Source organism: Chlamydotis macqueenii, chromosome 22, assembly GCF_036417535.1.
Source record: "Chlamydotis macqueenii isolate bChlMac1 chromosome 22, bChlMac1.mat, whole genome shotgun sequence".
NCBI lineage: Eukaryota > Metazoa > Chordata > Aves > Otidiformes > Otididae > Chlamydotis > Chlamydotis macqueenii.
In genome coordinates, this window is record NC_141577.1 from 4,622,241 (window position 1) to 4,639,178 (window position 16,938).

General features: G+C 46.9%; 1 protein-coding gene across 1 annotated transcript in view; it reads right to left on the minus strand.

The window, feature by feature from the left end:
* ARID1A (AT-rich interaction domain 1A) overlaps nucleotides 1-16,938 on the minus strand; it is a 60,600-nt gene that overhangs the window by 21,801 nt on the left and 21,861 nt on the right. Inside the window, exons 2-4 of the mRNA XM_086765318.1 lie at nucleotides 15,465-15,677; nucleotides 14,320-14,781; nucleotides 13,235-13,348 (exon numbers count right to left, since the gene is read on the minus strand). Of these exons, the coding sequence (XP_086621444.1) occupies nucleotides 13,235-13,348; nucleotides 14,320-14,781; nucleotides 15,465-15,677 (789 nt within the window). The remainder of the gene's footprint in view (nucleotides 1-13,234; nucleotides 13,349-14,319; nucleotides 14,782-15,464; nucleotides 15,678-16,938) is intronic.

The following is a 16,938-nucleotide window of genomic DNA, read 5'->3' on the forward strand; positions in this document are numbered from 1 at the left end:
AAAAACACGACAAATCTACACTTGAGACAAAATACTGGCATGAAAGGACAGACACAGAGCAAGCGCGCAAGGTGAATTGTGAAAGTTTCCTCCTGTTATCAGGAGTACAAGTGACGTGCTTCTCCAAGAGACTAAAGAGAAGGTTTGCCTCCAGGATCTGAGGTCACTGTCTGCTCCACGCTATGAGCAACACTCAGATGTGAACTGGGCAGACCGAGGGGATCTGACTTGGTAATGCCAGACACGAAAATATCTGCAAGACATAAAACGAAGCAATGTTAAAAACTGTTTGAAAATTAACTCTTAAGTAACTAGATAACAATCTTTAAAGCTGATGTCTTCGACCTTGCCTAGGCATCAAAGCTTAACCTAAGTACTGCGAGTCATTTAAAAACATTCAGTTTTAATTAAGCAGGTTAATACAGGGTTGCTTTAGACATGCGAGGGCCCCTCTGCATTGCTAGCATACCATCCCAGACCTCACGTATAGGAGAAGCAGGCCTCCTAGCTCGAAGGCCGCAGATCAGACTCTCAGATCATCAGTTTAAATAAGTTAAAAGCGAACTACACGTCAGCCTTTCCTGGATGTTAGGGCATGAGCTGAAACGGGACCACAAAAATCAAGCAACTCATAAAGTGACTCTCACCTCTAAAGATGTCTAAGTTCTATGAATTCCAACAAAAACGTATTTTCCCAGCAAAGAAACGCTCTGCCGGCACAGCAGCGTTTTCTCAGCGCGTTATTCAGCAGGACTAAGTTTCTCAGAAGCGAGACTCCTGCAAGGGGAAGGAGGGAAGCAGGGACTGGAATGCCTAAGCGCAAGCAGCTCATCAGTAAGGAGCTGTTTTCCACCTATCAAGTTATTTTCTCAGGATGCCAACCATCAAGGCACAGAGTGTTTGGTTTCTTCTAACTAAACCGCAAGGACACCCTCCAGCTCTGATATCCCATTTACTCAAGTGCACCACAAACTCGGGGAAAAAGAAATCTTTCAGTCTCCCGACAGACCCTTTTAAGGACGTCCGTAGCAGAGAAGCCTTAAAAAAAAAAAAATAAAGAAAACCTCACTGAAATAATGGAGACCTGCTGCCGTCAGTGGTTCTGGACCAAGCCCAAGAGGAGAGGGCCAGCGAGGTCTGATTGCCTCCCACAGAGCACCAGGGGGAGGCCTGGAAAGCCCCGGCAGCTCCAGGAGAAAGGCTCTCCTCTCCCCTCCTCCTGTCCTGCGAGCACAGCCAATCGAGCCCAGATGGGAGGTGAGGCTCCACAGCAGTAACTCTGCCAACTTGAAGGAAACGTCAGGGTCTGGAGAATTTCCTCACGTGTTTCCAATGTGTTTTTTATGCATTTTATTGCTCATCTGCCATGCAGATCAAAAACACTGGAGGGATTCCAACTACTTCACACAGAATCTCACACTCCAGGCTGGCTGCAGCCCCAAAGCCTGAGTTTCTTCACTTGAAATACTGCCCAGTGTTATTTTGGGATGTGACCTGATAGCGGAAGCCCACAGGGACCCTGAAACGATAACTGTTCCAGCTGTGATTGGTTGCCCAGCCCTCGCTGATGCCAGCATGGGTTTGTCAGTGCTGCTGACAAACAAGGACTCAGCAGCTAACACCTTCTTTTCACACAACAAAACCAGGCCCCGAATCACACAATCTGGTACCCAAAGGAGGGGGCAGGGGAGTTCATCTATCTCAGAGAAAGGGTTGCAAGTCCTGGCATGACCAGCACAAGGGAGCCGGTTAGTTTATGCTGGAAACAGGGAGGTTTCTTTGAGAGGAAAAGAAGAACCACCATCTCACTATCTGATACAAGCTCATTTGTTAAACAAACATAAAGATGAAACAACGAGAAATACTTCAGATCAAGGTAACAAAACCCCAGAGGAGAAGAGATTCAAGGCTCCACTCTGGCCCATCCCACTGATCTGGAAGAGCAGGAAGACAGACCAGAAAGCAAATTGATCTCCTCAGCGGGGACTGCAGCCTTCCTATCGCCCATCCCCGGCCTAAGTGCAGATGAGAAGCGTGGGGGCAGAGAGCAGCAGCGCAGCCCGGCTGGAATGATGGCAGGCACTGCCAGATCACTAGATAGCACTCAAGGAAATTATGAGCTGGAGACAAGCATGTGGTGGAGCTTATAAATGCTGTAAGGCCAGTTGTTTTCATAAAGATGCTTACAAACAAGTCCAGAGAGCAATGGCTAAATTTACTCCCCAATTCTTTCTGAAAAGGAAAAAGTCTCCTCACTGCTTCTAACAGGAATACCTACTTTCTGTTACAATTTCATTTTCCACTCATTGAAGAACTATCAACACTTAAAAATCACAAGCTTGTCCTTTCCTTCCCCTTTATTTCCACATCCAAAATACCTGAATCCTCTCTATCACAAAAATTCCACAGCCGACTGGCAAGCTAGGATATCCCTGCTATTTTGGGGAAACGGACAGACTCGTTCCCCTTCCTACAGTACAAACCACTGCATCTTGCTTCTCGTGCTTCCCAAAGCACCCTACCTCGGAACGCAAAGCGGCCCGGAGACCTCACTGCGCTCACTTTGCATCAGACTTACAGATTCACTCACATCCAAGGAGACACCTTGCAAAGCTGACTTGAGATTTCCGCAGGCGTGACAGAAGGGTCTGGGGGGGCTCTGCAGCCTGCCACCGCCTTCCTGCTCACTCGGTGCCTTCTTCTGGATTGTTTCCCCAGTAGAAACCAGAAGTTGGAGCTGGGGAACGCAAGTTAAGCTACAGTAGAAATCCAGTTGATACTTTTCATCTAGAGGGACTTATAACCTACTGTCTCCAAAGTTTTTTTCTTGCTAAGAAATCAAGAGAACAGGTTTTTGGTCTCCGAGCTGGTCCAGATTACTGGAGGCACACAGAAAAGGGCGCACACTCCTGCAAGCCCTGCACTACCACCAGCTCAGTTTCACCTGCCACGCTTTAAAATTCTGACAAAAGCCATCAGCACGTACCACCACAAACACAAAACCACGGAGCACTGGCTCTTGGTATTTGTTAGGCAGCTCTTGGGCAGGAAGGTAAGGTCCTACCATGGCCATGAGAAGAATGGCAAATTTCCAAAGCCAAAGCAGATTTCCAAGCCTTGTCCCACCCCAAAAATACACGTTTACCCAGGAAAGGCCACCATTCACCTCACTCTGCTCTTCTACTATTGGTTACTGTGCAGAAGATAACAAATCCAGCTTTACAGCACCAAAAGCACCTTCTCAATGATCGCAATTCTTGGTGCACATATGGGCTGGACAAGAGACAAAAGGGAGGAGGAGGAAGGACGCATGCAGGATGTCTCTCCGATAAAATCTCTCTCCACATCTAGAACATTTCTGGAATTTGAAGTTAAATGAGAGATCCTGTTAACACTCTGCTCCCATCTGCTCTGTACACTGTCATACTTTGGGAGGAATGGGTTAGAAATTAAAAAAAAAAAAAAAAAAAATGTATTTTCAAGCTGCCAGTTTACCTGTTACTGATTTTGTGTCATACATGTGCGGGAAGCATGTTCATCCACATTCCCAAGCTACCCAACATGACTAAAGACTACTCAAATATAACCAAAGCCTAGCAACGCAGGCTGGTGTCCCCTTGACCAAGCACAGCTTCCCTCCACGGCCTCGTAGCTCTTACCTCTTCTCTGCAAGATGCTGAAAGGTTCACTTTTATTTTAACAGGGGAAGATGACTTTCTCCTGGCATAAGAAATAGGGAATGACCAGAAGGAAGATCACAGCCACAGTAGCACAACCTGCACGGGACACCTCTGTGCTTTATGAAAGCTTTTTTAATTCATGGCCTTGCTTCTTCTCTTATACCTCCCTTAAAACGGGAATTGGAAGGAACAAAGGGATTTAATTATGCAATGATATCACTGGGATTGGCCTCCCAGATACATCCCTGGAAGCTCAAGCTCTGATCTGAGCACGGACCACACGTGAGCAAGGACACACTAGACAGTTACCAGGTTGTGCAGCAAGCTGGGAAGAGAACCCAGGATCCTGGTTACAAAACCAAGCATGCGTAAAAACATTCCAGACCTATTACATGCCACTTACTCATCCAAGCAGTGCTTAGGTGAAGGAAATAAGTGCTAGACTTTCACTACTTCAAGGGAAAAAACACCTGCCCACTGAAACAGTCCTCAGGAAGGTAACACTATCAGGGCTTCAGCCTGTGCCTGATGGAGTCCATGTTCCCTTCCCTTACGAGGGTTTTCAGCTCCTCTCAGGCACCAGCACTGACAATTACAAACCTAAGATGGGGACCAGAACACGCAAGAGAGATTTGTGCAGTTTCCTTGCTCAAAAAAAGAAACTGAAAAGCTCATTCTTCCAGGCTGGCTTTAGACAAACTGGTAGAAACTGCCGGCTCTAGCTGCACTGCAGGAAAAAGAGCATTTGCAAAGGAGGCTGTCAGGAGGAGGGGCTCGGTGCCACAGCAGAAATTTTACTCTGATTGCAAAAATAAGCTGCTGTTCTAATCCACCTCAGTAAATCTAGGTGAGTTTGGTTGTTTGGCAGAAAGCAGGTACAAAATAAAAAGGGAGGACAACAGACGGAAGTGCTGCTGGCTTTACTACATTCCTGCAACGGGAGACCTTGCAAAACAGCCAGCACTGCTACCGCAGCAGCCATTGATTTTTCAGAGGTCGATACTCCACTCCCACAGATCTACTCGGCAGGAGCTTTAATCACATCTACTGCTCCTACCCTGTGCCACCCCTCCTTCTCTTCCCCCTCCAAATAAAATTAACAAAAAAAAATAGGGAGGGGGAGGGAAGGGGGCTTTCCTCTCCCTTCAAACACCGAGCGGACTAACAAATTTCATGTTCTCGATCTTCAGAGAGGAGAGATTCACAAGCTGTAGTTGCAGCACAAAGTATAGAAGGAGCAGCGTGATTCATCTCCAGAACAAGATGTCGCTGAAGGGAAAATCCAGCGTGTGGAAGGCCAGCGTTCCCACTCCGCGAGGAACGCTGGGTGCTGAGCTCCTCTGCAGGACCCTGGGAAACGCAGCAGCAAAACTCTCCAGAAGAGAGTTTCCGTTTAACCCTTTGAAAGCTGCTCGCCTTCTAAAAAGTATTCCCAAGGTTTATCCAAACATTGATACAACACACAGCATTCCAAGCAGCAGCGGGAAACGCCGAAGCTTTGGCTGACGGAGTAGTGCCGCTCTGGCTAGCACGGAAGCCAGCCTGGCCAGCCAGCAGCAGCGTTGCCACACGAAAGGATAAAACCTCCGGCTTTAGCAGCGACACTGACCCTCAAACAAGTTGCAGGAAAGAAGCGTGGAGGACTCCAGGCACAATGAGCAGCAACATCACAGCAGCACCGGAGGATGCTGTCAGTAACATCAGGTTTTTTGGGAGGGTGCTGGGGATGCAGGGGGAGCCGATCCCATCCTGGCTGACACCAGGCCTTGGGAAGACAAGCGCAAGTGAGGAACTCTTACGAATCTCCGACAACAGACCACAACCCATTTATTTGAAGAGTTTTCATTTGTCTTCCAGAGGTTTTTAAGTATTCTATTTCAGTCCGAAGACAAACCCCAGATCGTATAAAACGCTCGATCGCGGTAGAGGCAGGAAGCTACCCTTTTACTGCCAGCCGTGAGGGTATTCCAACTCCCCAGCAGTGCTTCCTCTGGACGGCGGTTTCCAGTCTCCGATGCATTCAATTTAGACTCCAAAGCATTTAGTCATCTCAGCATGTGATTATGCCACCATGCCAACCACACGAGTTAGGGTGGGCAAAGAAATGCAGCAAAGGCAGGAGCCTGAAATAATTAAAACATCTTGAAGGCCCCTGCTCAGGCTCATACTTCAGATTTTAAGACAACTCAGCTTTTAGTACTGTCATCAGCCTCTCTGACACGATTAAGAATGACAGAATCCATTTCTAAAAAAGCGGAAGGAAGGAAGATTTTAGGAGAGAACAAGATTTCTAAGTTACCAGGTATTTACAGAACTGATGAACCTGGCAGTTCTCTCACCGGAAAAAAAGCTGCTGAAGAGACAGCGGAAAGCTGGCAGCTCCTTCCCAAAGTCCGTCGTACCTGTGGGGAGGCAGCGACGGAGCAACAGGAGGGGCGACAGCAGAGCCCCCAACGCTGCCAGGCGGAGCATCTCTAGAGAAACCACTTGCATTCAAGAACCTGTCTGCAACACGGCACCTGCGCCCGGGCATCGCTGATCCGAACGGGACAGAGAAACTGAAGACACATTTGGAAAGAATCAAGGAAATTCCCCTCTCGCCCTGGCTCAGAGCGGCGAGCGTGCACGGGAAGAGGTAACATAACCATGGAAACCTGGCCCAGGCCAGACGCTGACGTATGCCTGGTGCTACCCTTGGGGTCAGGGCACCAGAACAGTCAATTCCTGGAGATGCCACTTCTCTTCATCTCAGGAAATTCAACCTTCTTTATTTAAAAAAATAAAATTAAAAAGTTTTCTATTTTCCTGGATAAGACCTGATTCAAAATTATAATAAAAACCAATTACACAACTCCTCCTCCAATTACCAGGACCTGTTTGGAATCACAGCGCGACCCTTGTACCCGTGAGGGCGCGGGCACAAGCCCGTCGGAGCAGCGCAGCTGCTGCAGGAAAGCAGCGGAGCAGGCTGAGCCCTGGGCCCCTGCCATGCCCCACATTTCAGCGCCATGTGGAAATAGTTTTCTCCATGGCATTTATGATCGTGCTCGTCTCCAAGACAAGTCAATCCAGCATGCCAAAAGGACATTAACAGGAAAATGATTCCCGTAAATTGAAAGCTCAGGTGTGGCAGTGTTTAAAACGCACGCAGCGCTGCCAAAGTTAAACACCTTCATTTATCCCTGCAGCCGCTCCACGCAGCAGATGAAGGTCACGCCAACACAGACTCTCCCTCCCCTGCGCGGCCCGAGAGCTCTGGCAGGGTTAAGTTTTGATGGCAAGGGAAGGGGATGAGGCTAGTACGTCCGATATCAGACTGCCAAGAGGCTTCCGCATATTTTAAAGGGTCTCTAATGACACCGAGTCAGTAGCAAAAAGGAAGTGAGAAAATTATTTCCCCGTTCTACAACGTGCTTCTTGTAAGCACATTTAACGCAGAGGGTCACCTCACGAAGCCTACGCTTCAGCAGTTGCGGCGCAAGAAGCGGCTCTGTATGTTCAGGCTGCGGCAGCGCAGGGGATGCGTGTGACAGAGCACAGACTATTGTTCGGGATCCAAGACCAGAACTGGTCATCCTACAGCAATTTCCTGATGAAACCCTGACCCGCCTAGTCACTCCGGCCGGGCCTAAAGGAAGGGGAGCCCATCCCCTCCCAAGCGAGCTGCCAGCGTCCCTGCCGCCTGCCTCCATGCAGAGGTCACCGTCTCCTCTTTCGCTTGGGTCCATAACCAAAATCACTCCTAAGAAAACGAAAGGCTGGGGGTTAGGGGAATCTGTGCGAGGCGTGCAGGCAGGAAGCAGAGCTGAGCTGCTCGCGACCAGAATAGAAACAGGAAACGAGCCCGGCATCGAGCATAGCACAACCCGCTGCCAGCGCAGGCTCCCGGCAAAGCTGCATCAGCAGCTCCGGGCGGCATCATCTCAAAAGGGACGCTTATTGGTGGTGGAGGGTTCCACGCAGCCTGGATCGGGCCCGGGCGATGCAGCGCGGGGTGGGGAGTTTCCTCTCACGTACCGGGTCAGATTAGCTCAGTTCAAAGCCAGAGGAAGGGGTGGGAGGAGAGAAAATTGCCACATGGACAAATAGCTGAGCAACCCTGAGAAGCAGGTCACAGGAGCGAAACATGTCACTGGAGCGGCTGGAAGATGAGGGTAGCTCTGAGAGTGGCACTCATGCTCTCCACAGCTGTGGAGGTTATTAGCAAAATAAAACAACTGAAAAGGCAGAGCCTTCTCAAGAAACCACACAAAAACGATGGCCACAATCACACACCAAGAAAAGCTTAGGCAGAGGAGCCCTGGTCAGGAAAAAAGCTTTTTCAGCTCCCTGTATCACCATAACTTGGGATAGAAACCTTCATATCAGCATGAACTGGAATGCACCGCTCTCTCTCATACCAGTGTTTCAGGTACCGTGCTCCTCGGGCAAGCCTCCGGGCGCTGGTGTGTTTATCTGCATATCCACTGTGATGCCCAGGCACCACAGCATGCAGCGGCCCTGCTTTGAAATGCATACATCGCTAATCCCTCTCTGAAGGCAAGCAATAAGACCAGCTCAAAAGGCCAAATACAAACCAAACAGAAGCAGGAAGTCCCATATGGAAAAAGAAAAAAAAAAAAAAAAGAGCCTGAAGTGACCAGCAAATTCAACTGAAAAAGGTTCTTTTCCCCTCCTCAAAAAGAAATTCTCAAAATGATTAATTTTGAGCCCAAAGAATTTTTAAGAAAACGTTCATTTCCTGGGCTGCACCTCCCTCCTCCTCCAAAACCCTGAGACGGTTTTTTGCTGCATTTCAGCCTGTTGCATGGATTATTTCCAGGGGATGCAGCTGACAGAGCTCAACTTTATTCCACTTCAGCTACCTACAGAGTACAAGTTGAAATGACCACTTTGTAAGACTGGAAAACCCAGACAGTGCTTCCCTGACAACCTCCAGAGCGTCCGCATTCAGAAACTGAAAGAAAGACTGAAGAAAGGAAGAGGTAACCAAACAAAAAATACCCCACGACTGCTGGGGATATTCACAGAACGGTTCTTTCTGCACAAGCCAAAACTCTGCGGCCTCGTTCCTCTCCCCTCCCCATAAAATCGAACTTTGTTAAATCCATACTGCAAAGAGCCAAGAGCAGAATGCACCTTCCGACGTTAAATTCCGCGGATCAGGAATTTGGTTTCAGTTGGTTCTGTTCCTTTCTTTCACTGACGAGACACTTTCAAACCTGAACTCAGAGACAAACTCAAGTGAAACGCAGCTGAATAAGCAAAAGAGTTTTCCAATAACGCAAAATACTGAGAGTAAAACTATTCCCACTCCACACCAAGAGGAAAATAAGTTGCTCAGAACAGGGCTGAGGTTCCTCCCTCTACGCAGCACGCTGACCAAAACAAACTAAGGACACACTGGGGCGGGAATTCTGAAACTGCTGTACAAGCTGCCCCAGTTTGCTTCATTACGTATTTATGGCAACAGGAACTCAAATGCAACTTTGCCATTTCAGGACCTCAAAACCCTTGCTGGTATTGGTTCTCCTGGATCAGCCAGAAGCCCCACTCCATGCGGAACCCTTCCCATCAAAGCACTGCTGAAAACAACACCTCTCACTAACCTTTTGGTTTCCACAGATAGGAAAGCTTCGCTGAAGAAATCACAGAAGGTCCAGTGAAAAGCAAATACAAGCTGGTATCAAACCAGTTTTGCTTTATAAACGGCTTTTGGGGCCAATCTGGCAGCACAGCTATCAACTTCTGTGGTGGGGAAGGTACAAACAGCCTGGCATGGCAACACTGTCTCCATGCTCTGCTCCTCATCCATCTCAAAGGCATCAGGAACTCGAACTTAACTCCTTCAGTGCAGCCCAAAAGACAGAGACCGGGGCAAGATCACGATGCGTTGTGCGTTTCATAACAAGACAGAAATTCCTCTCAACAGATCTCAAAGTCCAGAGAACCCTGCAGCAGAATTGATTTGCAATCCAAACCCAAATGCACGTCCCAACACCCTATTTGCTTCCCCTGTACTTGCTACCAGCACCTTTCATGTCTAAGCTGGTAATTAATAGCTGGAAATATTTGACTCCTACAGACTCAGAATCCAAGCCTCAAAAGGTAAAGACAACAAATAAACTGGATATGACTTGCCAGGAAGAATTCTTTGCTAAGGAGGAGAGACTAGGGAATCTCTTGGGAGAAACAGATTTATACTAAGGATTACTATTCCTCTATTACAGCCAGACACAAAAGACTACACTTCACTTCTCCCATCCACAATAGCAATCCAAGTTTAGTTTAGCTGCAATCCTGACAGAGCATCCCTAGGGAAGCAGCAGATTCTTCAGAGAAATTATTCACCTAGCCTGCTACAGGAAAAGGGCACCAGGCAGGACACTCGCATGGGTGCATCACTTTTGAAAAGGCATCAGTAAGTTCAAGTTAGCAGCAGTATTCTCCCTGAAAATATAGCGAGTATGATCTCCAGAAAGGGAACAAGAAGCCAGGAAATATTTATGCTAGAGCAGCCTATAACACAAGCAGAAATGGAAGACCAGACATTTTGCTACTTACAGGTGAGCACACAAAACATCAGAGAAATCAGTAATTTGACTCTTCTGCTGTTAAGTGTCTGAGTACGGGAGCACCATCAGGAAAAAGTTTAGTTTGTACACAAAAGTCATGATCGGGAAGATATCGTGAAGACCCCTGACCAGAATGATCACAACATTTCTCAGGCAGATCCTAACATACCCAGGAAGCGCTCATGGGAGTCGAACAACTTGGCAACGTCACCAGTCTAGGAGACCACCGCCTCCTGAAATGGTGATAGAATCAGCTGGAAAAATACTCCCCGCTTTATTGCTCAGAATTCCAGCATTAGTGCTGACGTACAAATGTCAAGGCCAAAGATTCATAAAGGCACTGGGTACGTACATTTAAGACTTCGTAAGTACCTGAAAAGCAGCAAGCTCCTTTTCCTGATGGAGCTGATCTACGTTTAATTAAAGATGATGCACGGCACGGTTTGCCCCCTCTCCAGGATACCCAGTGAACTATTCCACAGCGCCCACAGAGGCTGGAAAAGGGCTCAGAACTCCACAAAAAATTAAAAGCCCGCAAACTAACTATGCTTCTGTAAGTAATATATAATGGCAAAAGAGGGATCTAGGAATCCTCCTGAGTAGGATAAAACTTTCTAAAACAGACAGACTGAGCAATATAAGGAAGATAAAAAGAAATTGATGGCACCCTTCCATGCAGCTTTTTTGTTTCTAAGCACCCTCGCAGGCCAAACTTCCTGCAAGAGACTGATCACTGAAACAGAGCTGGCTTCCCCACACCTCAGAGGTCCTCCCTTTAAATCATTCCACAGTATCACTGGCTGATTATTTCTCAGTTTACAGGGGTGCTGGTCTTGTCCCACAAGATCCTAACAAGACAAGAAGAAATCAGGAAACATGTACAAGAACAAGGGCGAGTTTCTGCAGGGGGGTCTCCTTTTTTAAATTTTTGCTTACTGAGGAAGAAAAGGCCCAAAAGTAACAGCAGGGGTGGGTATAAGCTAAAGACTGCTTGACTTCTTAAATGCAAATTATTTGGTGATAAAGTCAGGAAGACAAGATGTCTGTAGCAGAAGTGAGCTTTATAGCTAGCCAATTCTAAAAGCTGGACCCGTTTTTTGCACCCTGGATTTCTCTTCAGCAAACCTCTGAAGCACCTGATCAGAAATCGGTGGACATTTAGAACTCCTAAACTGGATCACATTCCCTCATTTCTAGGCTCCTTCACTCTTACAGCACAGACGGATATATTTTCTTAAACTACTCGGGAAAAGGGAAAACTTGAAAGGGGCCAAATACATTTAACCACAAGGCACAAAACAAACTCCCACTTGGTGCTGAGAAGGAGTCACTTCTGCTAAGCAGAGCAACTAATTCCTATAATCTGAGTCAGAGGGCGCTGATTGGTAGGATTCATGAAGGCTCCATCAACAATGCTACTAAACAGGACTTCCCACCGTTCGGAGCTAGAGCAATTTCTTCAATTACTTCAGTGGCTTCACTTTTCCTACATTCTTCGCCAGAAGATGGGTCACATAGAAGAACTTGTGGAGAGGCAAAGTGGAAAGAAACATGCTATTTAAAAGGATTTTTCCCCAGGCCTCAGAACAAATTAAATCTTTGTAATCAAGGTCCAAAAGGAGGAAAAGAAAAAGAAGGAAAAGGGAAAAGAAAAAGAAGGAAAAGGGAAAAGAAAAAGAAGGAAAAGGGAAAAGAAAAAGAAGGAAAAGGGAAAAGAAAAAGAAGGAAAAGGGAAAAGAAAAAGAAGGAAAAGGGAAAAGAAAAAGAAGGAAAAGGGAAAAGAAAAAGAAGGAAAAGGGAAAAGAAAAAGAAGGAAAAGGGAAAAGAAAAAGAAGGAAAAGGGAAAAGAAAAAGAAGGAAAAGGGAAAAGAAAAAGAAGGAAAAGGGAAAAGAAAAAGAAGGAAAAGGGAAAAGAAAAAGAAGGAAAAGGGAAAAGGGAAAAGAACCAACCCACAACTACTCCCATTACGTGGTCAGAAGTACAATCACTTTGTATTTTGGGTGACAATTTGTCCCCATGATCTAAAGGAATTATTTCAAGAGGCTCACAACAAAGCCATTCTCATTGCTGAGAGCAAAAATAACTTTGCTGTATACACAGCTCACTCTCCTCTGACCAATCCAACCTGCAGCTTAGAAAACTGACTTAGCCAGTGGCTAAATCAAAAAATAAAAGCTCACTCACTTCCTACCGGTTACAACGAAAGTAACCAGCAAAATCAGACCTCAGCAGCTCAAAACTTTTCCTCCGAGTCAGAGGCATACACAGACCAACTTGTGCAAACTAATCTAAACTTTCAACCCTCCTCCATTTTCTGGAGGAAGTTTTAACCTGAAGTCAAACCATCCCGGTCCAAAAACTGCTGGAACACTGGGCACTAATCTCACACCCAACCGTTCACTGTACATACAGCAAACAGATTTAGAATGCAGAAGAAAATATAATTCTCCATCTGTCAAGGAAGGCACTATCTGTGACTGATCTGCCTCACTCCAGGTACTAATAAACTTGTCTTTTTCACCAACTGTTCAGTCAGATTGGACCCAGGAAGCTTAAATCAGCAGTGTAAGGCTCCAACGACACAGAAAGGGAACCGTGCCGCCGGCCTGCTGACCATCGGCAACAGCGGGCTGAAGGAAAAGAAAAGAAAAGAAAAACGAGATGCCTTCCCCTGAAGATCAGGGTCTACTTCTAACTGCAGTCAGGTACATCAGACACTGCAAACAAAAAGCACAAAAAAATATTTTCGCTAAAACATGCAGACAGGAGTATTTAGGGTTAAACTTTACTCTCAAATCCATTACTTTTGTAAATTACATTTAATCTCCAGTGGGAAGCCAGAAGCTAATGACTTAGTAAAAAGCACAGGCAGCCTCCATCATTCCCATTTCCATGTGGAATACTACCAGTGCTAATTTCTCCTGCTGCGCTTCTGATTGCCCTCACCCCATTCACTTCCAGATCAGCCCACCACTCACCGGCAGGCTAGAAGGTCTGGACTGAAGATTCAAATTCATATCTTCTTGCCCTTTACTGGAAGCCATTGAGGGAGCAGATGATGCCTGGGACCCAAACGAGTCTTGAGATAACTCCTGAAACATCAAGAAACACCAAAAAAATCACAAATGGGAATAAAATAAAGGCTCTGCTGGAATCACTCTGGTATATTCTCACATTGTGGAAGAACTATGTACATTTGCCCAAACCAGGAAACAAGGCAGCAAGGAGTTCAAGCCGGCACGCCTGCTGCTCCACAGGAGGACAAACGCTGCTGGGCTGCTACAGAGCACTGGGAGCAGAAGTCTAAAACACGACAGTAACTCTCTGGCTTTCCTTTATTACAGATCCTAAAGAGCACAGACCGTCCTGGAAGACTGCCCACTTAGCTTCTCGATCTTCTAACGTCTTACGATAGCTCTAAGTACGTCATTACACAGAAAAGGCAAGTCAATTATAATCTTCAACTCTTCAAAAGCTGCCTTCAGCACGTTACAATGTTTGCTGAAAGGTCCCAGCTAGCTTTTCACACAACTATTAAAATACTATGCCTTGCTGAAGTAATCACAATTTTTTTTTTTTTTAATCTGCTTCATGATTTCATCTTCAAGTCCATGCACTTGCTGCTTTACTTCTCTCTACAGCCAAGTGTTACACTGAAGAGCAAACTCTTTCGTCACCGCCTCTGTGTCCCTCTGCACACTGTGCTCTGCTTTTGTGCTAAACCAAGTAGTTCTGTGGACCACCTGGAGAACTTCCGCACACCATAGCGTGAAAACCATTCTGTTACAAAATCCTTTAGACTGGTATTGCCAATCAGCAGCATTCACTCGACACTGGTCTTCAAAACCGCAGTAGGAAGGCGGCTTAGCCTGCTACCACCACCACACCTCTCTGTAAGAGACACAGAGCTGGGCACAGCAGAGCAGGCAGCACGCCTGTTACCATAGCCATTCCAGCCAGTGTGCCGATGTAGTTCAGCCGACTTTAACGCACAAAGAAAAGGATTCGCCGAAGTTTCTTTAACAATCACTTACAGAAGGAAACAGAGCAGGAGATGGCCTACCTGAGGAGGGGGGAAGCGTTGCTGGGAGTACGCAGACTGCTGCTGCTGCGACTGCGACTGAGGGTACGAAGATGACTGCTGAGAAAGTGCCGAGGAAGCCGTCTGCTGAGTTTGCTGCTGCTGCTGGTAGGGTGACTGCGACTGCTGCTGGGAGTAGGGAGGCTGACTCTGTGGATGTTGCTGGGCTGTGGACTGCTGCTGAGGATATGGAGTTGGGGACTGCTGATGGGGCGGCTGGGACTGCTGCTGCGAATACGCCGGCTGCGATGTCTGAAGTTGTGGAGGTTGAGACTGAGGCTGTTGCTGCTGCTGGTAAGAAGGCTGAGAGTGAGGGGTCTGGGATGGAGGTTGCTGAGAATACGGAGGCTGCTGCTGCTGGGGATGAGGGCTTTGCTGGTTGTAATAGGGAGTCTGGCTTTGCTGCCCATATGCACTGGGGCCCTGCTGTCCGTAAGGAGGCATCTACAGAAGAAGAGGACAGAGTTATACCAGTTACATGCACACACAAACTAAGATTATGCTCAAGAATAAAAAAATTCAGAGACCTGTGCAGAGCAGTTAACTGAGAACGTACTGGAAATGCCACTACCTAGACAATTCCCAGACATCAGCAAACATCACTTGTGTATGACATTATTCTCGGCAGTAATAAAACTTTAATAGGCACTGTAACTAAGTTTTTAGGGATTCCTATCTGACCACCCTTTAGTAGTAAAACTGGAAGGAAAGCCTGCTTGCTCCAAACAACAGGCAGCCTTTTGCATCCTGCAAACAGTCCAGCAGGAGCCACGTGGATCATGTAATGAGCCAAAACTGACCTGAAGTCCTTTATTCTGTAAAGTACAGCTGTGTCTTTAAAAGAACACAGCAGAAAGAATATCTTACTCCCCTCGCGATTTATTTTTCCCTTGTCTGATTCACTGCTCTGCCGCTGCCTCTCTTAGAAGCAAGGATTCCACAGGTCCTTGTACACCGATCAAACCAGGGTTCAGACGTGGTGCAACATGGAGCCTGAAGAAAGGCCGCTCTACTCAACCAACGATCCTACCCTGGCTGGAGGTGGTCCCTTCAGAAGACACAGTATTTGGTTGCTCTTCTGGCTGCCCCTGCTGTAAACAGAGACTACAAAAGCTTGAGTGCTCTACCTGCTGTGCATATGAGATGCTGCCCATTGTACTTTGCGTCCTGCTTTGCATTCCCATGGGATATCTCTGGGGAGTTTGTGGCCCGTAGGGCTGTCCTGGATAGCCATGTCCTTGCTGTGGCCCCGCCTGAGGTCCCTGCTGTTGTGTGTACGGGTTGTTTCCTCCATACGGCTGAGGCCTCATCTTCCCCATCTGATCCATCGGGCTTGAAGGCTGCAAAGCAAGTTGGGACACACTGTGTACATCAAGCTACACACAGGAATTGTTCACAATTTCCAAAAAAAAAAAACCCAGAAGAAAACTTCAACAGGTGGGAGCAGAGAAGCAGCAGCTCATCTGCCTCTTCTCAGGTGCTAAACCCCACAGTTACGTTCCGAATTACAGCAGGGTTCCTGCTGCCCTTTCAAACCTACAGACGTTTGACAAAGAACAAAGCCAAGGAGAAGTTGTCATTTTACGCTGACATATCTCACTTGGCCAGAGGACAGGAAAGAAGCGGGGAAAGATCACCCAGAGACAAAAATTATCAGTGTAAGCAGCTTTTCCCCATAGTAGGCAGTAGTTTAATGTCCAGATATTCCACAATAAGGTACATTTAGGCTGAAAATTTAAATATTCACAAGAAACACTGCTTCCTTCACATGTAACAAGGTCTCCCAAAACACCACAGGCTGTTCATTTACACTTATGCATTTCAATTAAACCACATTGACGCAGCAATACCGGGCAGTGCTACTAACACTGCAGTTTCATTTTTGTATTCTTTTTTAACATGTGCTTTGCGTCTGCTGCCTTTTGTAGAACACAGGTTTCTAAACCAAGTTTCTTCAGACACGTGAAAAAAATGTCAGCCTTGAAAGTCAGGTCCCCAAGTTTTAGAGCAGACACAATGAGATGCGTGAATAAATGCAACTTTCCTAGGACTTCCTATTCTGTACTAGCCCTGCCTGGAGCCAAGACAAAAACGGTCAATCAAATTTCCTGAAAACGCTACAAACCTCCAAACGCAGTCTTTCTACCTAGGCAGTACTACTCGCACGCTGTTTTGGCGTGGTGACCTCTAAACGAATCTCAGTCGCAGTCTTTAACCTCCATCACTGGGACTGAATAAGGACTGTTCACTGATCTCCTGATGACCTAACTAATACCAATTAGATGTTTTCCACCAGATCACCATGACAATGGACTCTCTATTACACCATTCCTTCCTGCAACTAGCCCTAGGGTGGTATTTGTACAGATCCACCCTCTCTTGCTGAGATCAGGTGCTTGAGGAGTGGCACTACAGGCCTGCACAAGCAAATATCGCGCAAAGCCAGCTCCTCTGGAAACCCAAAAGAATCCCGGATGCCAGAACAGCATTTCAGTTACGTTTGCAGAATCCACCCTCCTAGGAAAAAAAAAAAGTTCGTGCAGTATGCTACACTTCAGAAAATCCTTCCCCAACAGCCAGCACAGCTTGACGTCCCAACGC